We start from the raw sequence: 23,706 nt of genomic DNA on the forward strand, positions 1-23,706 counted from the left end.
TTCAGTGTCAAAAATATGCAAAAATGCAGAAAATCAGACAGGGGGCAAATACTTTTTCACGGCACTGTATATGAAAAAGATCTGTATCATTGATGTGGTGAGAGGTTAAAACAGTGTGGCAGTGAACAGTTAATTTGTGCTGGTCAATACTGCTAATTAACCTTAATTGAGAATGATTACAGAATACAACTCAAACTGTTCTCTCTGACTGAAGCCTGTCATGATCAACACATTTAGAATACAGTATTTATTCTACGAATACATTTTTTCTACTAATAAATCCCACGGCCAATACCAAATGTTACTTTGCTGATGTAAGTGTGAAACTTATAGTAATGCAAAACCTGTTGACATTTTGATCCTTGATCCCATGTTATATTGTCTCACCCACATTTACAACATGTTATTTTTGTTAAAAAATAAATAAATAAATAAATAAATAACCGTGTAGTGTAAAGTGATGTTGTACTTTATGATGGCCAGCCCTCTCCGAGTCTTCCTATGCAGTACATAACCAGATTTAATCAAAACCTTTGCATTTAATTCCTAAAATTCCTGGGTTCTAGTAAGCCTATTCCCTCAGGGCCAAACAAATCCACAAGGCCATGAAAGTAATTTAAGTCTAAATTAAACTGGCCATAATCCTCATGAAAAGCTTGACCCATAAAACAGAGGTGCTCCATTAGCTAATAAAGAAGGGATTAGGGGGGGCGGGGGAGTGTCAAAGAATTCAGAACTGATAGCTTGGACGTCGCAAGTTCGAGTTCAGGCTATTCCACAGCCGACCGTGGACGGGAGCTCCCAGGGGGCGGCGCTCAATTGGCCGAGCGTCGCCCGGGGGAAAGGAGGGCTAGGTCGGTCAGGGTGTCCTCGGCTCACCGCGCACCAGCGACCCCTGTAGTCTGGCCGGGCGCCTGCGGGCTTGCCTGTAAGCTGCCCAGAGCTGTGTTGTCCTCTGACGCTGTAGCTCTGAGGCGGCTGCACGGTGAGCCTGCAGAGTTTAAAGAAGCGGGCGGCTGACGGCACACGCTTCGGAGGACAGCGTGTGTTCATCTTTGCCCCTCCCGAGTCAGCGCAAGGGTGCTAGCGGTGAGCTGAGCCTAAAAATAATTGGGCATTTCAAATTGGGGAGAAAATAATAAAAACTAAATTGGCAACGACTAAATTATTAAAAAAAAAAAAAAAAAAAAGAATTCAGAACTGGCAAAGTAAGGCAAAATAAAATCTATCTATGCATATGTAGTGACCTGAAGGCCAGCGTTCTTAATAAAAAAAAAATTCTAAAAACATCAGTACAGTACTGTAAAGGCGAAACCTGTGATTGACTCTAGAAAACTAGTGGACAGACAGCCACTAATTACCTCCATATTCTGAAACCTTCATTAACTTCGATAAAAAAAAAAAATGCATCTGCAAGGTTCATCACATATGAGAAGTGGTTCTCCAAATAAATGCAAAAAAACAGCCAGACGCCTGGGATTTGCTGCAGTAATAATACTTAATTGAAGGTTTAGATAGGGTGTAGAGAGCAACATATTGTACATATTACAGTAACATTTGTATGTGGTTTAGAGAGGGGAGGGGTCTGTTGCTTGTGAGGTAGCATTACTGCCAGCTCCTAAACATGGAAGCATGTGTCCTTAACAAAACAAGAAGGGTATTATATAATAAATAAGCTGGTACATTGTGTTTACACATTACGGAGCACACTTGGCCACAACTCAGGTCTCCAAATTCACTATCTTTGCACAATCATAAAGACCAAATATAGATTGTGTGAGTGTGTGCAAGTGGGTGTTTACACATTTCACTGAATGTGCGTTTAAACAAACCAACAGTGAACAGGTTTTGCACCCATAAATTTGTTAATATTTCAGTACCATACTTTTCTGAATGTAAAACTGTCCACCTTGGGTTACATTCCTTGTATAATATGCACATTTCGTATACATCCCCTTGCAAAAGCACCACAGTATACTATATAGAATACTAGAACATAACCCTGTACCTCATATCTACAGGAGAAATCATCCCATAATTTGTATAAGTGTGCATTTTATAGTATTACGGTATTACTTACTAGAAATTGCTAGTTCCTTCATCAAATCTGAAATCTCCATTAAAGGAATTAAGAAACTAGTGTTGAGTCCCACTCATTCTGCTAGTAAAGGATCAGAAGGTGGAGTAAATGTTAGATCATAGGATACCTCTGATCCCTAGCTTTACTTTATGAAAGGTATCTGGTCAGCTAGATGTACCTCGTGGGTGTGGAACTGATCCTTGACATCCTCCACATCATTTGAGATGTTCTCTTGCATCTGCAAAGTGTCTTCAGCCGAGAGGAGCCAGGTTAGCACCTCCTCCAGCGTAGCCTGGTAGCTGTCCAGGTCCACCTCCATCTCCGTCACTGTGCTAGGGGTCTCCGCACGAGAGCTGCTCGTCTCCTCCTCGGAGGCTGTACTCTGACAGGACACATAAAAACATCTGGTTGTCAACAACAAAATGCAACGCCTTTTTTTTTTTTTTTTTTTAAAGTTAAAAATAAAATAAAAATTAAGTCAGCTTGTAGATTAGATTTTAGCCCAACCACCAACACAAAAGGCCTTTTCACTGCACCTCATCTCTGTAGGACTATTTGCAATAGTGCCGTCTGCATCTTGGCAGATGATCCTATATCTGGACAATACCAGGTCTCCTATCTTGCACATCAGGACAGCCAAGTTAAATTGAATTAAACATATTAAAATCCAAAACCAAAATTAATGAAACTAGGTAATTAAATGCAATTAAATAACTTATTTTTTATTCTTATAGTTAAACCCAAACTAATAATATTGGTATTACCTTGTTTTTCTTGTTTCACAAAAATCAATAAGAGTCTAGTTATAGGCCATCAGAATATAAATATAACCCTTTAACAGAAAATGGATGCCTTGTCTAATCATGAATAGAGAGCTGTGTTGATTGAGCTGGTTATTAAAGTTTCTTTAAAACTACAGTATTTTTGTGCTTCCCAACTTCTATTAGACTTTGTAATACTTTATGGCATTTACTGACATTAAGAACAGCCCACGTAATTTCAATGGGCTTTGTTTATTCAATATTTTCTTGGCTTTAGTTAGAACTACAGGAAGGAAAGCTGCATAAAACATTTCCTTTTTTTTTTTTTTTTAAGACCATAATGATGGGAGGGCAGCATGGGGTAAACTGTACACTAGAAGTCTGATTCAACGGTCCCTCTCAGTTCTTTGCTGGTTTGTTTCTCTACTGGATCCTCTCTACATTACATTCTAGAGTATTTTAAAATGAGTGTTTTCAACTGTTCTGTTTATGTCCAAAGTCGTCCACAAGAGACGTTCTTACTACAGCAAAGAGAAGCAGACTTGGCTGATGAAATCTTAAGCTAGCAATCAGAGACCATCTGTGAGATCGCCAAACCATTCTGAGGGTAGTGGTAAAAAACATCTAGACATTGCCACATGTCCTGCAACCACTACCCACCTGCAATGAGGAAATGAACACAGCACCTACAGCTACACCAGGCGTAGTTTTATCACCATTCTGAGTAGGATTTTAAAGAAATATTTCAAACAAGCTTATTAGTACAAATAGCAACGATGATCAGTATAGTACATCGCACCACAAGAACTAAATTATGGGAAAACAGACGCTCACATTTTCTTTAATAACCATTGTTGTTTTTAGTGAGACCCTTTTAAGTACTCTGATGTGCATGAGCTTGTACTGCAAGTCTGTTTTTTATGAATACACCATATTATGTTCACCACATCTCTAAACTGACAAGTCAAACTTGATGTATAATTAGTCATTAGTGAAGTATAACTAATATTTAGAATTCTCAGACTGCATATTCATAGCGACAATTCAGCTAAAAGTCTTTACAAACACAGCAACTTCCACAATATCATTTTGATGTTTTAAGTTCTTTGCTGGAACACACTGTTCACACTGGGAAATCTAACAACATTCTGTACATAGCTGTGTGTCTCAATACCACACTTTGTTTAGAACACATTCCAACTTCCAATACCTCAAGCTCCCTAATCTGCAATAGCAATGGTGGTGGTGGGGTGGGATTGCCCAACCCAATCTGAACAAACAGTCCAGCCGGGCTTCCAGATAAATGCTACTGAGAGAAGTCAACCAACCACATAGTGACAATCCAAACCACGATATCGAAGACAAATTAAACTGTGAATAAATCCTGATCTATAAATTATATAAAACTACAAGAGTGTAAAAGGAGTATGTATACAGCTACAAAGTGTGTGAATTTAAAAATACCACTTTAGAAATCTATTTTCTTCCCTCACATTTTTTTCTTGTATTGGATATAGTTTGGTTCTTTGCTTCTTTTTTTAGTTGGAAATATGCAGATAATTTGATTTAAAAATGTCTGTTGCTTCTGGGTAATGTATGACTTTCTAAGCCATCTGAATTTGTCCAATGATTTAGCTACAATCAGACCATAACCTCAGCACACAAAGTGAATACTGTAGATACCAGGAAGGAACAGAATTGTTTTAATATAATGTACTAATAAAAGCGAAAAAACAAAATCAACAGATTATCATCACCAGGAAAAGGGGACCAGCTTCCTGGTGCCAATTAATAAGAACTTTATGATTTTATTACTGTTTTAAGCAGCATTGCAGCTTACCTGCTGACTGTTGAACTGGCTCTCTTCACACTCCACTTTGTATCTTCTGGGCAGAGTTTCTACCTCACGAATGTCGTCCATAGTGACTTCTTTAGGGAGGACCTCAAAGAAGGATGTCACGTACATGATGATAGACTTTTTGTCTGGCAGTGGAACAGCAACGTCTTAAGAAGGAGAGGTGTGAGAGGGGAAAAGTAGTACTTATTATAATTTTAAAAGGGCTATTCCACACCAGAAACCCAGTGCATTTTCCCATTAAATGTGAAAAATCATATTCCATTTTACAAATGCAGTCCGAGTACAAACCAGTGGGAAATATTTCAATCCTGTGGTACAAATTTAAAAAGAATGATACACCCTTTGCATAAAAATAATTCTGTGACACGGGCAACTTTGATCTGATAAATAAGAGATGCCTTAAACCAATTACCTTCAGGGTCCAAGAGTCTTTCAATCGCCAAGTGCTGTTTGGCCAGGTTGAAAGCATGCTCCAGTCTCTCCACTGGGGAGAGCTTCAGAACCTTTTCCCAGCTGAAAAGACCAGGCCTGGAAGAAAAAAAAAAAAAGCAGCACTCAATAAAATGGCCACGTATTTAGGATCTGGAGTTTGTTACTGAATGCGACATATGCTTGAACAGCAGCTCATGTGCTTCTGCACTTAAACACGTGATGAAGGAATTAGATCATCCTTGCCACAAGTTAGTGCTCCCTGCTATGTACTACAATCTTATAGAAGACCTAAAACAAAAATGCATGTTTCTTGAAAAGATTACAACACATTTCTGATCTGTTAGATTTTTTTAATGTTAATTTGACTCTCCGCAAAATACAGTCCACATTTTCATACAAAATTATGCTGCCAACCTCAGTTTTGCCTAGAACTTAAAAATACTAAGTGAGTTCATCACTCAGAACATATTAAATTCAAAAAGTAAATATTAAACTATCATTGCATTAGCAGATATTTAATGTGTCAGGGATGGGCAACTCCTGTCCTGGAATGACATTTTACACAAGGTTTAACAGAAGTTAAAGAAATAATTAAATGTATAACGTGTAACTCTGACACACAATTATGTTATTAAATTTAATCTTAGATCAGGCAAAACATGAAAGTTCTGCAAAACTGAATGCAGACACTTTCATGCTTATTATTTGGACCATCCATTTAGCCTTAAAATTGGCCTAACAACATTATCCCAAAGGATCATGACCAACGACGTTGAAACTTTGATTAACCAAAATGTGTTGTGTGCAAGTACACTTAACCTCACAGGGATTGCCACTGTAAGGCAGTAAAACAATACACCGAGGTAACATTATTTGATAGGGTTTGCATTATTTAAAAAAACAAATGTTTGACATTGCAGGTGTGAATCTGGAAAGTCAGTTCTTTATTGGTGTCAACAAAACAAAACAAAAAAAAAAGAGAATCCATAGGCACCAACATTTGTTTATTTAACAAAAATAATCCTGTCCAAATCTGTGGCAGGGTAGCTTGGTGGTGACGTCACAGACGAGGAAGATACAGACAAGTACTGCGGGTTGAAGCGCTGCGCGAGTACTTAATAAATAATAACTAAAACGTTTAAACAAAAACAAAACACTGCACGCAAAACGAAAAACAGCACAGTGGCCAAAATAAACTGACAAACACAAAATACTGAAACAAACAAGTATTGTGCTGGTGTAAAGCCAAAACGAGTAGCAATTGTTATTCATATTTTCTAGATATTTTCTAGATTTTCTAGTTCCACCTCTGAACAACCCCAACCCCGGTCAGCAAAAGATGCTGGTTTTTATATCGTGGTTGAGGGATTAAATGGTTATCAATCACCTAGTTTATCCCTCAGCCACATTCTACATGGGGTTTCTCATATGAGTGGTCGACGCATTCTCGCAAGTTTATCTGGATGGGAATTGAAACCCCATCCATGCTGTAAAACAGCAATAACAAAATATTGTTTTAAAACAAACACAACACAGTATATATATATATATAATAATCCTAAATAAAACCACAGGGGCAGGGTGTACAAAATGTATTCATTTTAAAAGAAGTGTTTTGCAACCTACTTGAACTTATGGATAATAGCATTGAAAGCGAGCCCATCAGTCCAGCTGGTTGTGAAGTTCAGTACGTTCACCTGGTTGTATGGCCGTGTTGACTGCCGGACCCAACTCAAGAGAATTTTCTCACTGTTTGTCTGATGTAAATGTGACATGATAGCCTTCATGACGTCTTTCACCTTGAATACAAAGAAGAAAAATATGTCACAGCAAGGAAAGATTTCTTCAACTGAATACAATGTTAAAAAAAGTGGTTTTCAAAGTTAGGACTTTAACAGATAAAACATAACAGTACTATACTGCAGACAATGTTAACACTGACTTTTCAGGGCATTTACAATTGCAGAAAGGATCCTCATCTTTGATTTCCAAATTGTAAAAGAAAAAAAAGACAAATTCTCTGATGGTTATTTTGGTTTACAAGTAGTTTAGTCATTACAACATGAATGTAGGATCACAAACAAACAGCAAGATCCCAATCAATCTGCAGGTATACATTAAACAGCATGAATAATGGATTATTACAGCCACAAAACAAGGTTTTCCAAGTGTTGAAAAAACAAACACTGCAGTACAATTGTCCCAAACAATATAACTGCAGATTAAACAAAGGTGCAAGGCTGTAACTTGGAACAATAAACTATCAATTAAAGGTGTTGAAGTGATGTTTACTAACCTGCCAGTGCAAAATGATGCTCCAGATTAGGCCCAAGGTCAGTTTATGATTTCCATCCACAATGTCAGTGCCTCCTATGTTTACCAACTCTACCTGCACGCAAAAAGGAAGTCAAACACAAAAGATGAGAAATTGACCGAGTCCCTCGTTTGCAGTAATATTATTGGAACCCCATTTCTTGTCAAAGATCATTTAGTTAATTTTCCTGTATTTTATACTTTAATTTGGTATATGCAGGTATTTCAAGAGACAATGCTGTCGAAGTTGCAGATCTGATACCTAATCATTTCTTGTGTTTAGATCAAACTCACTCCAATGGTCTAGCTGAAATCAGACCACATGACCTACAGCAAAGGTACCAAGATGCAGAAATGTATCTATAGCACTGTTTAAAAAAAACAAAAACAAAAAAAAACAAGCAAATAACTTCCTAGCACAATAAAATGAGGGCCAATAATAAATGTTAATACATTAGGTTAGCGCTTCTTTAATTTATAAAATAGATATTCAGGAATAGTGTGCTGGTCAAAAGCTGTTAACAACATTGCAAGAGGACTAATCTATTACTGTGATCAGGGTGGGACAAACCACGGTGTAGCCTGATGGCCATTTGGCCACTAGCTTTCAAAACCTGGAGGCCAAGTGAACCTTTATGGGACAATATGAGGAGACATGTATATTTTGCACACACATTGCTTTTGCATACTTTGTATTCGTGTAATGTAGGGGTTCCCAACCTTTTTTTTTTTTTTTTTGTACCCGAGGCCCACCTGTTCAGCTGCATTAGGCACTGCGGCCCACTATTAGCACTCCTTGGGAAAATGTCAAATTAAAAACATTTCATAGGTTTAATCCTGTAACATTATAAATAAACCTAATCTAAACTGTCCTTTATTCATTTGAATAAATATTGTGAAAGATGGAAAATCACATCACATGGGAAAAAAAATGAAACACTTTAATTTTAGTAAATAAAATAAAATTGCAAAAACTAAAACAGACGTTTTTATCAAACCTTTAAATTAGGCACCTTTGTATAACTGAACATTTTAGAAATGCAGTTATTTTTCTTGGTCATCAAACACAAAAGAAGTGTATGTCTCTTATTATTCCCATTCATAAATACCTGAATGTTATTTTGATTCTTGCACCCTTGCATGTATAGACGTTATCCTTCGGGCACCCTCTACTGCAGCAAGCCACAACTCACTGCCACTATTTTATTTGAAAAAAATGTTGCTGTCTAACTCTCGCTAGAGATCTTGCCAAGATGCCTCAAATAATATTTAAAATTAGTATATTGCGGCTCTCTTCATTAACGTATTTTTCTTAGTACATACGACAAAATGTGCACTTTGCGAAATGTCGTAACCAAAATGCAAATTGTGGTATGTTTGTGCTGCGACTGGCCCATCTTAGTACATCTACCCCCAAGTCTTTTTTATAGTATTAGAATGCACTGTTACCGAACAGATCTAGAGGTGTTAAATCAGCTTAAACCATTGAACAGATATGTGCAATTAAAAGAAGATACTGCAGTGTATGAAAAAAGGCAGCTAACAATTAAAACAAAGACTTACATTATTCTGGTGCAGAACTTGAAGAACTTTGTTGACATTATTTAGGGCATGTACTCGCGTAGATCCACGTTCTTTGGTCTGAAGCAAACAAATACCAGGGAGGAATAATGAAAGAATTCTATAATATATGTATTACATTTACTATGATGCCAGTCTCTACATGAAGGCTTGCATTTGGTAAAAAAGCTATTTCTGCAATTAGTCTTCAACTAATCAACATTCTTCAGGAGTCAACACACATATACATTGTGTATGCCTTGAGCTGCCGTGCAAACTGACAGAAAAGTCTGCTAAGAAATAAATAATATTACAAAATGTCTTATTTCGGGGACCTTAGCCAAAACACTTTTCTTAATTTCTTCAAAGATGGTTCACAGACAATTTCCACTGTAAACTGTGGGTTCATTACTCTGTCACCACTATACTCAGCACTCGACTACAGAAGACTCAGTTGGCTAGAAAAAGGATGAAGTTCACAGGCTTTTTATATTTCACATTTTTTAAAAAGGTCGAGTGAAGCCTCTTTCACCATTACAAAGCTTTTAAACCAAACAGGACTCTGTGGTATGTAAAATATAAAATGCATAGGCTTTAGACATTAATGGAAATTAGCAGTAGATAGTATTAAAAAAAATCCTTACCAAGGCGCTCCCTGTGAGGTCTTCAAGAAGGTCCAAAAGCTTTCGCCCATCCCTGAGGTCCGCAAACATGTCCTTGATTAGGGGCTTCCCAGCCTTAAACACACGGATTTAGGACAATTATAAAATGCATTTATTGTAAACTGAAAAAAACAATACAATACAGTATTTAAAAAGAACTGAAAGCAGAATGTTTAAAAAACAGTTTTTTTTTTTTGTTTTTTGTTTTTTTTTTCTTTAAGTGAAGTTCTAACATTGCATTCTGGTCCCACTTAAATAAGGACACATGTGACTGAACCATTTACCCTGCAATTTAATTACATTTAAAATATTAAATGTTAGGTTATTATCATAACCCTGGTTCCCGGAAATATAAATGTAACCATTACTGAACAGGTATTTACCTCCTAAAGACCCGAATCCTGAAAATTGTATACAGTCAGCACTCGGATATCCATTACCCAGCTACAAGTCAGTCGCATTTTACCATCCTTGTATTAAGAATAAAATCAATCCCCACTACATACATATATGACGCAGTTTCCGACTGGGTCACTAGTTTTCTGATACAAAGCCCATCTCTCAATGTTACAATGTACTTGTTTATCCGTCACAGCCCGCATTTTTTTTTTCTCGCATGCCAAATCAGTCTGTCTTTATTGTGCAGTTACACAGCGCTTCCTGCAATTTCACATGACGAAAATGCAGCAAAAACAAAGCAAACGAGACAAGCTAGGGTAATGTAAAACAGTTAATCATTAAACAGTTTTAGATATTGTAATGCATTTTTTTTTTTTTTTAATCTGTGATCTTTAATTGCTTTTGTGAATTTTCATTTGCAAGTGAACTGTGACATTAGGGCCTTATCGAGCACTATATTCTGCAATTTTGAATAGTGACTTTGGATACTGTTAATTCTGGAAACTGGTATTTTTTAAATCTTTTGCTAAATTGCATTGCCTTTTACATTTTACACAGTTCTGTGCATAGGTAACATTTTGATTTCATCTTGCTGTTGGGTCGTAAATGGTGAATTTTACATATTGCTACAATACTTACCGGATTTAAAAGTATTTACTGTATTACAGTCCACATGTCCACTTTTGAATTAAAATACTTCTGCTGAAAATACAGTACTGTACCAACAAAACCAACTAGAGCACATCTAAATGCCTACTTATTTTAAAACACAGTCCTATGTATGTATTTCACATCTTTCCCTGCAAAAACTGCAGTATATCTGCCATGGGACAGGTCATAGAGTCAAACCCCCGAGGCAGGCACCACATGTGAAAAAGATGCTCCACTTGTACCCGTACTGGGAATGCGTGGCTGCTGCTCTGGCATTTTTCAAGGTGCCCGTAACTTTACTGGACAGACCAGACAGTTCAAATGCAGCCGTTCAGGAGCCAGACCCAGAGCTGCAGACTCCATGGGTCGGGATGCCATAAGGTCCCCTGCGTCTGACTGAGCAGGTCATGGCGCTTGGGCAGTCTCCACAGCTGGCCGCTCAGGAGCTACTAAAGGGCTGCTAAGGGGCTACTAAGAGCACCTTGGCCCAGTCCTGCCTGACTTTCTCCTGACGCAGGGCGAGCAGTGGGAAGGCATATAACAGTTGCCTCGGCCACTGGTGTGCCAATGCATCTATTGCCAGTGGGGCAATAATTAAACAATTACATAAATATAAAAACGTCTCGGATGGTGAAAAAACGATTTGGGAACGGAGCGGGTCGATGACCTCAGTACGGGTCCACTGGTTCGCAGTTACCTCTGGTAGCAATGTACAGAGATGCCCACCTATGCAAGCCACTGTCAAAACCACTCAGTCAGTGCATACACAATACTGAGGGAAGCCTGCTTGGTGGAGATACTAACAGCCTTCGTAATGGTGATGCAAAAGCAGTCCGCAAAACGGCAGCAAGATACTGTGGGAGAGACTGCAAGCAATCTCAACCAAAGCGCATATATTGGTCCAGCGCAGCACTGCTGAGCCCAGCAGCTGTGCGGGTACTTTTGTAAAGAAAACACAGAAACTACAACAGGAGAAAAATTATTTCTCCACAGAAAACAGTAATAACACAATTACAGTTCACAAAATAAACGTTCTTGTAATTTAAAATGAGAATTTAAATTTAACTCCAGCCGGAGCTAAGCAGCCTAGGGGAGCCCAAAGTCAGCAGACTTATGTTGCTTGATCCCTGGGAAGGAGCGACTCAAACCACTGGCTTCACGCGGGGTACAAGGCCGCTGCGGGATGTAACAAACAGGCTGTAGTACACAATATTTACACTTAATTCATTTAAAAAAAAAACTATTACAGCATAAATCTGATACCAGGCTCCTGTCAGGCCAGTCTTGAAAGGGAAAATGGCGCCGAGATATGTGTGCGCTGTCCTTTTATACCCTCGGGGCAGGGCATGATTGCGCCACAGTCTCGTTGAGTGGCTTTGATATATATCTTATTCAGGTTTCGGGTCTTTAAGAGGTAAATACCCATACAATAATGGTTACATTTCATACTTGAAAGGGAATTGTCATTTATGTAATTTCACATAAACCTACTGCATAAAGTCAATTTTTTTTTTTACTGTACCATGGGAACATTCTTGTGGGAAAAATACTGGACTTCACTAAAGTTAAATACACTTTACAGTGTTGAAGCAAGTACATTTTTACCTTAGTGAAGCGTGCATTTATCCATTTTGTAAACGTTTTCCTCTGTACTGCATCATGTTCATCTGTAAAAAAAAAAAAAAAAAAAGAAGAAAATAGAATGTTTTAGCGTTATAAAAGGGGAACGGGCTAGCTTGAGGGATATAACAGACATTTAAATGTTTACTTGGTGTTGGTTTTCAATACAGAAAAAGAAAAGTTGTGCTTCTGCTACTATTTGCAGCTGTAATAACTTACACTATAAATAACATTTTCAACCTCTTACCTCAGGAAGCAACACAGAAATTAAAAAAATAGGATTGCCTTCAGAATAGTGCATTTGTTGTAATTAAAAGTACAGTAAAAGGGCCTATCTGTTGTACAATCTCATTAAAGTTGGCTACATCTACCATTAATCTCTACCGTATCCAAATAATGGGATACCAATATCCCATGGCTTACAGCAGAAAAGAAAGTTGTATTGTTTTGTTTTATGTAGGGAAGCACCAGGAATGTTTCCTGGGCCACTTCCAATGTCAATCTGGCATGCAAACTTCTAGGTCAAAGGTTACAAATAGCAGCTTTAGGCTTGGTTTTCTGCTGTTGAGTTATGCTGGAATGATGGAATCAAGGGAGGTATTGGCCACAGCACAGCACAGTGCCGAACAAGCAAAGCAATGTCTAGGAATGCTTGCTATTGTAAAGGAGCATTAGTGCAATATTAGATGCTTGTCATGATGATGAAAATTAATGGTGTTGTGACAGAAGGTCCAAGGCCATTTAAAAAAAATAAGTATAGAAATAGTGCAGAATGACAATTTACTGTATGGTAACAGTTTAACATTATACAGTACACCCCAGCTCAAGTGTACTTTTGGCAAACTTTTTGGAGAAATGTGCAATCCAATAATTAAATACTTTGGCACATGTAAGGGTTTACAGTATTTAGGCTGCACATTTCAGTTACAAATTCAATGCAAAGTTTCAGGGGTCACCCACTTAGTCATACAGAGTGTCAAAACGGTGGTAATCTACCAAACAGAAACTGCACTGCCACTTACAGTATTGTAAGTAATATTTTAATAAATACAAAAATACACAGTACCCATCAACTTGGGAGAGAAATTAGCTTACAAAAATGGTTTAAAATCATGAATCTACTGTAACCAATACTAAAATCACTGGGTTTTTATTTCCTTAAAAGGAATGCCAGATGTTTCTATAAATAGAGAAGAGAAACAGTGGGGGAGACAGTAAAATCACAAAACGACTACTCTAACATAGAATTGCAGAATTTTATCAAGCTGTTAATAATGTATGCTTTTCATAAAAGTGAATCCTCATTGTAAGTGATGCTGATCAAGTGAAAATCTACAGTAGCAGTTTGCTACAGGTGAATGTTGATCTGACTCCTGTGTAATCAGTGAAATCACCCACACCCTCTCTAAATACACCCCTCTCTAAATACTGTACAGTAGCTCCCTACAGTGTAGAAAAGAAACAACCCTTTCAATTTTCAAACTAAAAAATAACATTGCACTGGGTTTAGGAGCTCAATTCAGTATAAAGTCCTCAGTTAACATCCTTTCTAGAACACACTAGAACTGTATATTCCAGTGGACCTACTGCCTTAAATTAACTTGCAATTGCAATGTCATGAAGTAAATTGTAGAACACCAGTGGTCATTTCAGATCCTTTTATGAGCTCATGTTTGTTTTTTTAAGGTGTGTCATACTGTATACAGTACAGCATCTTAATCCAGTACAGTATATTGCATGGTTAAACAGATTTTGATTCCTTAATTAACTTCAACAGCCTCTTCCCCTTCAATCAACAAATCTACTGTACAGTAAGGTTGGGGAAATTGCACACAATAGTATTTATATGGTAAATGAAGCAGAAAAACAAATGTCACAATGCGAGCCCATCTGATAAATAAAGGGCCCAGCAGTCAAACTAATGATGTCGGGGAAAACAAACACTGTCTCCTCTCGGGGATTCTCCTTCTCACTTAAAGGAAAACAGAGGCTGTAATGTGGAAAATTAACAGGAAGACGCAATTATGTCAGGAAAGAAAATCCCAGAAGCCTCTTCATATAGTTCACTGCACATACAATGATGAATAGTGTCAGCAAACAGTTTTCTTTCTGCCGGACAACAGATCTGCTTCTGGCTTAGTCATGTGAACTAAACAAAACACTGTTTTGTCCAGTAACTGAGCCTATTTGACATAGTGTGCATACAAGTTGTATTCCTGCACATTTGCAAAAAAATTAAATATACAAATCTGTTTAATTTGAATAGTACAGTACACCCTCGCTATAACGAACCTGTTGGGGTCCAAGCCTTTTGTTCGAACGATAAATGAACGATAAGCTGTTGGAGTAAGTTAATGAGATGAGATTGTGAATAAAAGTACAATTACATGTACCTGTTTTCATGTATGCAGTATTCTGCCTTTGCTTTATCCTATTCGTTAAATAACTAAAAACGCAGTACAAAAAGCAAAAATACCGAATTGAAGCTAAAGTTTTATTCAAAATCAAATCTGACATGAATCATTTTAAAGTGCACCAAATCTTAATCCAACATGCAAGAACCTAAATTGAGCTTTTATTCCAAATCAACCCGACAACAAAAGTTAATCAGATTCACGAGAGATACGCCTCCATTATGCCTTTTTTTTTCAAAGCGATCGTTTCCAGCTTTGTTGCAACATAAAATGATTTTCGTTTCGGAGGCAGTTACCCAGCGCGCTTCTTAAGACAACAGCTGACTTGACTGCGGAGGTGCACCCAGTGTGTACAGGCCGGGATGTCCGGGGGGCCAGGCTCGTTATAGCCGAAGGTTAGTTATAATGAAGGGCGTTATAGCGAGGGTGTACTGTACAATATCCTTTAGATTTGGCAACAAATATTCTGAATGCAATCTTCATAAAGGACTGCAAATGACAAAAACATTCTATTACAGGTAGCAGGCCCACAGTATGTAGTTCTGTATTGTACTGGTTATTTGATATCATAATTAATATATTAACTAAGGGATTTCTATTGAACTGAACTGTATAGCTCTGTGTAAACATGCATTACTATGTAAATATGGGTTATGATATTACTGTAGCAGAGGCATTTGCAGGGTGACAATGCCTAAAGTAAATTACTGTTAACAGGCGCGTATTACAGTGCATACTGTAAAAAGTTTGACACATCAGGTTTGTTGCCATTTAATTATATTACACATTGCAGAATAATTGTATAGGGTTCCTATATATTCTAAATTACAGTACTTTAAGTATTTGAAAAATATTTTACCAGAGCAATCCACTGTACATGAAAAGTGCATCTAGCTTGCATTTAGGTTCCCGTATCCATACAGTTAAAAAGGCAGAAAGGACAGAAGCACAAATAGCTCAAGCAACTCCAGTCAAAGAGTGAGTCGTCCGTTAAGCTGGAGTCCAATCCACAATATCCAGACTCTCTGCTCTTTACTTTAGACACAAGACCAACATAGATTCAGATTCTGTAATACTGTATTTAAGACTTCTGCAGGCTCTAATCTGTTTTGTACTTTAGCTTTAATAGGTGCTCTCTGAAAAACAATACTTGATTACACTAACCACCGCAAGTTAGAACTAAAATATTTGCACAAATTGTGTAAGTTACATCCACAAACGGCAACACCACAAGAAAATTGCATTAAAACAGCCTAAATGTTCAATACTGTAAAATAACGGCTCTACAATCTTCTAAAAATCCTTGACCCTCACTAATGACAGCTGAGCAGGAATCACTTTCTTGCATTCCGACCTTAGAGGGTATACTGTACATGTATAGTAACAAACTAATATGAACACAAAAAAAAGTGTGCTTTTTCTTCAAATGTGTGAAATTTGCTGTAAGTATTGTTGTACAGTAGTAATGTAGGCACCTATTCCTGAAATAAAAACATCAGTGATGAGTGTCAATGATGCAGCTGAGACCCATGCTTTCAGCAGCAGTAAATCAAGACAGAATACAGTCAAGGAAATAGACACCCCAACACTTTATTGATAAAACCAGCCGTTTAATGCTGAACAGCTGGCTACTCGAGAAACTACAAAAATAAAAGCTTACCTCTGAGTCGAAGAAACTGTTTTGCCATCCTTATTTAATTAACTTGAAAGTCTTCAGTTTAAAATTCGTATTAATTCTTCCCAATCAGCCTTTTATTCAGCAACAGTACCAAAATAAACCTGCTGTACTGTAAAAGAGACTTTTCAGCAAGCAAAACGATCTAAGTGGGCTGTCCAGCGTGGGACGATTTCTTGTTAACTGATCTGAGCACAGAACTGTTGGCACTGGCATTGAGGTCTGTACATTATTGACCACTCATTTTTCCTTATTTAGATGTATTCTTAATGCAGTACTTTAAATGTTTATTAGTATGCCATAAAGTACATGCTCAGCACCAATAGCGTATACTGTGCATACTGGTTTCTGAGCACATTCAGATTTCAAAAGAGAGATAACTTAGAAATGATCAGTACAGAGCCCACACAGCATGGGTGAACTGACTGTGCCATTATCAAATAAAATCCAAAACCAAGATCCTACATTTGTTAACCTTTTCTGTGCTCATGAGGAGATGTCTCTTCATTAATGCTGTACAGCCTATTGTTAAACATAAGTTGCCAAGTGTGGTTGATGACCTGTGCTTGTAAAACTCTTTAGCGATGATTTTATTAAAACAATGTACAACAGTCATTAGGGCTGCAATGAAGGGTACATTTTGACCTTCGAAGGTTCAGAACACATTACCTAAGGAAGGTTCGAACCTTCAGTGGTACTAATTTGCATAATTTACTGGTGTGACGTCACCATAGCTACTTGTTTATACTTGCTTGAAAATCCTATTTTACAGGCAATCCATGTAAATGCAATAAAACACACATGTAGTTTAAAAATACGTTACATCAGTGGTCATGGAGGGCTGGTGTCCCTCTTGGTTTTTGTTCTAACCATACCCTAAATTAGTTAATTGGACCAATTAAGCTTCTAATAAGGTCCAACTGGAATAAAAACCTGCAGGGACACCGGTCTTCCAGGACCAGAGTTGTGCACCACTGTGTTATATAGAACAGTAATCATGTTTTTATAAATTTAAATAAAAATAAAAATACACATTTATTTACACGTAATTGATGCTGCTTGCAATATATACAGTAAGCTTGCATTGCACCAGCACCAAATGCAGCGGACTTAGGCAAAACAAAGCTATTTAACAGTCACCGTTCCAAGCAGTGTCACATTTTACTACTACTAAAAATAATTTAAAAAAAAAAATATAATAATAATAATAATAATAATAATAATAATAATAATAATAATAATAATAATAAAAGAGCGTATGCTTGTCAAGTGACCCCAGAGATTGGTTATGCCTCCATGATACGAGTCGCTTGCACAGTTTGCATTCAACTTTTTTTTTGGTCGTCTGGGCATTTAACAAAAAAATCCTAAACAGCAGAGGGGTTTCAAGACATTTCTTTCAATACTGCTTACGCTATACAATGCTTTGCTGTCGAGGTGGCGAATAAAGAAATGAAAGGTTTGCCTCTGGATAAAACGTGATGGAGGGGGAGGGGCGGACGGTGCTCAGTTTTTGAAATTAAAATTATTTATAGTATAAATTATTAGTGTTAGCGTATATTTTTGTATGTTTCAAAAATATTCTACCATAGCACTTCTCTTACGTGGTCTTGTACGCTAGGTATTCAGTACATATTTTACTGAAGCAATACAACCGCTATAGGTATCCCCTCAGTGCTTTGGATACTATACCCTGCTCCGTACACGGCAGCAGCGCCATACAGAGTTGCTACACAAGAATTTGGTAGTGGATTTTAATAAAACAACTTTTGTTTACATAATATGCATTATAGATATCCAAAGATCCAATTTTTGCATGTAAGTGATGTTTAATGTGTGATTTGATTTATAGTATTCACACTTTGTCAAACTGTTTCTGTTAACGGAGAATGAGAGAGAACCCCACCCCCCAAAAAAAGAAAAAAAAGACACCTGACGAACCTTCGAAGGTTTCAAACTACTTTCGAATTCCTGGCTAGTGAACTAGCCTTTTAAACGCAGCCCTAACAATCATACACTCCAAGTACAACTGTACCTGTACTGTAGATGTTGGCTTTAAGCCAACGATTAAAGTTCTCAACTAAAGCAGTACATTTACTAAATAAAAATAAACTATAGTATGTCCAGTTGTGCATGACTGGGATCAGAGACAAACTTGCTTTTCATGTACTACAGAGTACATATGATGAACATTAGTACATGAATATCATCCTCAGGCTCTGAACTTTATTAAATAACCCATACTGTACATCACAAATTGAGTTAGAAGTCTTGTACAGTAAAATACTATAAAATACGCATTTCCAATTGATTCTGCAGTACCACAAGAGAGAAACTGCTCAGGAAAAAAAAAACAATTTCTACAGTTCTATTTTACATGTGCAGGATGTTGGTTTTAAGAGAGTAAAAAAAAAGCAGAGCCCTCTCTCAGATACTTATGCAGCTTTCAGTCTGGTGTGGCTGGCCCTGGTTTTCAATGTACTGTAACCTGGCACTCAATGTGTGTGGTGAAGTAGCAACGTAGGAGCCATGTTGCTTAGTTTAGATTTAAGAAAGGAGCCAGACAAGGATTGTCCCATCTCTTCACGGCCCTACACCCACAATTAAATAATGTACAAAAAAATAATAATAAATAAGGATTTGAACAGGTGTTAAATCAGCTGAATCAAAATCAGAGGTCACATATCACTTCCTAAACATGTGTAAAAGTACTGAAATCGATGGGTCACTCAAGGTCATGCCTTAATGAGCTCACCTGCTTGACAATGACCAGTCTAAAATCTTAATGACTTTCTGGGTAAGTTCTTTGTTACACTATCTTTGTCTGGAAACTCAAAGAGGATCTTTAACTGCATTAGTCTCAATTTAAAATGTTTAACTCTAAGCAGGAAGTAACTTTTCAGAAAAAAAACTACCATTGGGTTAACTAGTTTCAGATGTCTTACACTATAAGGAAACATTTAAAGAAAGGGCACATACTGTAAACACAATTTTCTTAGACACAGGTCATTAGGGTTGAATTAGTTAATGGATGCATTATTAAAAAATAATTTTTAAAAGGGAGGTACAGTACTCTAAATGACCGCTATGCTTGCTAAAATGTTTCGGGTTTTTGACAATGAAATCTGTGAAAGCACACAGGCCTACTTAATTAATTAATTAATTTAATTAATTAATTAAACAATGAGCAGAATAAGGATAAAGTAGCCACTCTGTATAAAATGCTACGAATGAAATGGACCTCCAAGTTAAAGTACAATTTATATGTCAACATGCACTCTTACTGAAGACAGCAATTTATTAAAGAACATGAACCTTTTGGCTCCCGAGTGGCGCATCCAGTAAAGGCGCTCCGCACGGAGTGCAGGATGTGCCCTATAGCCTGGAGATCGCAGGTTCGAATCCAGGCTATGTCACAGCCGACCGTGACTGGGAGTTCCTAGGGACGGCGCACAATTGGCTGAGCGCTGCCCAGGTAGGGGGGGCTTAGGTCGGCAGGGAAATCCACGGCTCACCGGGCATCAGCGACCCCTGTGGCCGATAGGGCGTCTGTGGCTCTGCAGTGGAGCCGCCAGATCTGTGTTGTCCTCCGGCACTATAGGTCTGGTGGCATTGCTGTGGATCTGCAGTGCGAAAAATTACGGCTTGGCAGGTGCACGTTTCGGAGGATGCGTGTTCCAGCCTCCGTTTCCCGGTGGGGTTGCGAGCGGTGAGCTGAGGATACAGATCATAATTGGGCATGCTAAACTGGAGTGAAAACCAGGGTAAAATAATTGGCGACGACTAAATTCATTAAAAAAAAAAAAAAAGAAAAACATGAACCTTTAATGGTGCTTTATCAAAGGCAGTCTGCATTCTTGGAAAGCTGATAGGCTCCATGTCAAAAAGCCTGATGCTTTGTCAGACAGACTGTTGCAACAGTATTGACCAGAGCAGCTGCTGTCTAATATTTACAATACTGTACATGAGGAAATTCAAAAATCACATCTTACCTACACCCCACACACAATGTATTAACGTACCATAAATCACACAAATGAAGATTGTACTCAGGAAAGACTGAGATATTTGTTTGTTTTGTAAAACTTTTTCAAAAATCACCACTTCCAAATAAATTTAATAAAAACCGCTGCTAGCATTCGCAATTCAATAGTGAAAAAAACAAAGTTAAGCATTGTATTTAATGCTACATTTCTAAAACAAACAGGCCACTAAGGTAGATGCCGTCCTCTTGCGTGCTATTAGAACACAATTCTGTTTTAAGCATTTTCAAGCCAAATGTCTCCGTCAAAACAACGCCCCAGTGCATCTTAAATAGGCCATTCGGCCCATCATGCTTGTTTGGTTGTTAAGAATCTTGCAAAGAAAGTAAATTAGACAAAAAAGACAACAACTCTGGCTACTGTAATAAACTAAAAGTACTTTTTATTGCTTTCGTGCTGAATCTGTAGCCGTCTGCATTGGTAGACTTTTGCAGTGTGACTCGGAAGCTTTATAGGTCCTGTGCTTTCCTCTGCAGGTGAAGCGTCACATTAATCCTGTTAGGGAAACTGACATGCTGGCAATGAAGTATTCATTCTGGTCCACCACTCATGCATGCAATTCAAAACACAGGATTTTCACAGCTATCACATTACATGCACATAAAATCTGTATTAACACAAAATAATACATGTTAATATAAAAACATTACTAGCCTTTTTGACATGTGGTAGAGTTTTAATGACATTCTATTTTTGCAGCTTCTTGCAAATGCATTGTAATGACGAAATAAACATGCATCAATGAACTCCCTTTTTATCAGTTTCTAGGGCAATCCTGTTATCTTTGCTGTGACTTTTTAATATGCACTGGGATTCACTTATCTAAACTAAAAGACCAGAAGAACGTACAGTAAAAGTAAACTTTGGCAAAGAGATTGGGATGGATATCTTAAAGATGTTTCAATAAATTGGTGGCATTTCCTCTTTAAAACACTTGACGTTTTGACTGTCCGCGTTCAACCAGATTGCTGTTGTCATCTGGCTGAAATCCACAATAATTCCACATCAAGCTTCTCTCTGGCATTAGCTATGACTGCTGCAGTAATTGAATTTTCCCAGAGCGCGCAGGGTAGTTGGTCACTTCCGCTAAGCGGAAATGAGTATGTTTAGTTCATATTGTTTTTAAAGCACACAGTTGCAGAGTTTTGTTTTAAAAGCTCACAAAAAAACGGTATCGAAAAATCGCGATAGTTCAATCTTTTTTTTTACCCCAATATTAGGTATCGTACGATTTTGGTACCATGATATACCGTAGGTATCGATATACCACGGAACACTAGTTGCCACTGCTGGCTGCACGTCCAGAGGAACCAGCATTTTGGCTGCCAGAGTGTGCCAACCCACTGTCAGCATTAATCGCTGCCAGCATTGCCCCTAGCAGCAGTTTCGCTGACGGAATACCTTGCCCTGCTGTCAGCGGTGAGGACACCCCGGCAGAAGAAAGAGGAGGTGAGGAGACCTCCACCACAGCCCCAATCACCAATCCACCGCACATGGGGAAAGATGGACATGAGGGGAGGGGGGGTTGTGTTTTGGGGGGGGGGGGGGGGGGCGGAGGCGGGGGGAAGGTGGCCGATGGCAGCCATGTGTGCTGCACACATAGTGGGGAGGTATATGGCAGTGTGGCAGGGGTGTGTTGGATTATTGGGTGGTAGGGAGAGATTTAAAATCCTCCCTGCATAAAACACGTGGGAATGTGGCTGGAGCCGTGAATTGAATAAGTGATTAAATAAGGCTCCTGCCACAGGTGTATAAATAAGGTGTTCACAGGTGTTAAGGGAGAATTAATGTTGGTGAAGGTATGTGTTTTGTGTTCTGTGCTGTACTGTATTTACGTCTGTGTTTGTTTACGTTTGTGAGTGTTTTGAATAACCTTTTGTCTTGGTCCTTGTGCCTTTTGTTTTGTTAAATGTGTTTTGTTTAGAGTATATTTTGGTTTGTTTATAATTGAATATGCTCCCTACCGTTTACAAACCTGCATTCTCTGCCTCTGAGTCTCCTGAGTCACCTTCCTGGTTACTATAGCCTGAACAGTGATGTCATCCTGTCCACAGAAGGCAAAATGATAACATTTCGAGTTTGCTAATTTAAGACCCCCTTGACTACCTGGACCTTGTAATTTAGGTGAGGGCTAGCCGTGGTCCACTGGCGCCTTCTCTGTTGACATTGATTTTATTGCCTCTAATCTCCCCTTCAGTTATTTTTTGTTAAAAAATCTCTTTATTCCACATTTAATTTTGTTAATTCAACCTGGGAAAAAAAATTATAATCCTGCTTTTGATTTGGATCGATATAATTTATGGTATTATTCTTTAAAAGTGCTATTAATAGACTTGGTGTCTGTATGTAGCTGTCCAGTCTCTTCAGTTGCTGGAATGCTGGAGTTAATTTCTAGATTTTTAAATTGGAGTACTAGTAGTTTGCTTGTTCCCCACCCCCAATTCGTAATGTGTTTGTTTTAATATGTATAGCGCATAGTCTGCTTATTTATTATAAATTGAATCTCAAATTTTGCTTTTGTCATTTTATGAAGTTTTTCTGCAGAAGGATTACTTCCATATGCTGTATCTAATTCCTTAATTTCTCTGAAGTTTACATACCTTTTCTAAGTATTTTTATTATTTGCGGATGTCATTTTAATAAACTCACCCCTTACACATGCTTTAAAAGCATGTATTGTGTTGAACCTTGGTAGGGCTGTGTTCGAAGGCTCGTTCAATAGTCAGGAATTCGAAGGTTCGTCAGGCAGCATTCACGCACTGTATGTTTTTTGGGGTTTTTCTTTCCCCTCTTAACAGAAACTGTTTGACAATGTTTGAATACTATAAAAATCGCACATTAAATATCACTTGCATACAAAATGTGATCTTTTGATTTGTATAATGCATATTACTTAAACAAAAGTATTAAAACCCACTATCAAATCGTTATACGTAACAACTCTATATGGCGCCACTGCTGTGTATGGAGCAGGGTATAGTATGTCAAAGCTTAACATTTGCTTCAGTAAAATATGTATTGAATAACTAGTGTACAGTGTAAGAGAAGTGCTATGGTAGACTATGTTTGAAACATACAAAATATACGCAAACACTAAATTTTAATTTCGAAAACTGAGCACCGTCCGCCCCTCCCCCCTCCAGCTCGTGTTAGCAAATCTTTAATTTCTTCATTCATCATCTCGACAGCAAAGCGTTGTATAGCGTAAGCTGTATTGAAAGAAATCTCTCAAACCCTC

General features: G+C 37.9%; 1 protein-coding gene across 4 annotated transcripts in view; it reads right to left on the reverse strand.

The window, feature by feature from the left end:
• The window catches only part of LOC117402749 (utrophin-like), a 251,345-nt gene that overhangs the window by 204,724 nt on the left and 22,915 nt on the right, over positions 1–23,706 (reverse strand). For all 4 annotated transcript variants that reach the window (XM_059024118.1, XM_059024119.1, XM_059024120.1 and 1 more), the window contains exons 3-10: positions 12,322–12,383; positions 9,649–9,741; positions 9,008–9,085; positions 7,428–7,520; positions 6,758–6,930; positions 5,112–5,227; positions 4,682–4,845; positions 2,259–2,462 (exon numbers count right to left, since the gene is read on the reverse strand). In XM_059024118.1, the coding sequence (XP_058880101.1) occupies positions 2,259–2,462; positions 4,682–4,845; positions 5,112–5,227; positions 6,758–6,930; positions 7,428–7,520; positions 9,008–9,085; positions 9,649–9,741; positions 12,322–12,383 (983 nt within the window). The remainder of the gene's footprint in view (positions 1–2,258; positions 2,463–4,681; positions 4,846–5,111; positions 5,228–6,757; positions 6,931–7,427; positions 7,521–9,007; positions 9,086–9,648; positions 9,742–12,321; positions 12,384–23,706) is intronic.

Source organism: Acipenser ruthenus, chromosome 5 (assembly GCF_902713425.1).
Source record: "Acipenser ruthenus chromosome 5, fAciRut3.2 maternal haplotype, whole genome shotgun sequence".
Lineage (NCBI taxonomy): Eukaryota > Metazoa > Chordata > Actinopteri > Acipenseriformes > Acipenseridae > Acipenser > Acipenser ruthenus.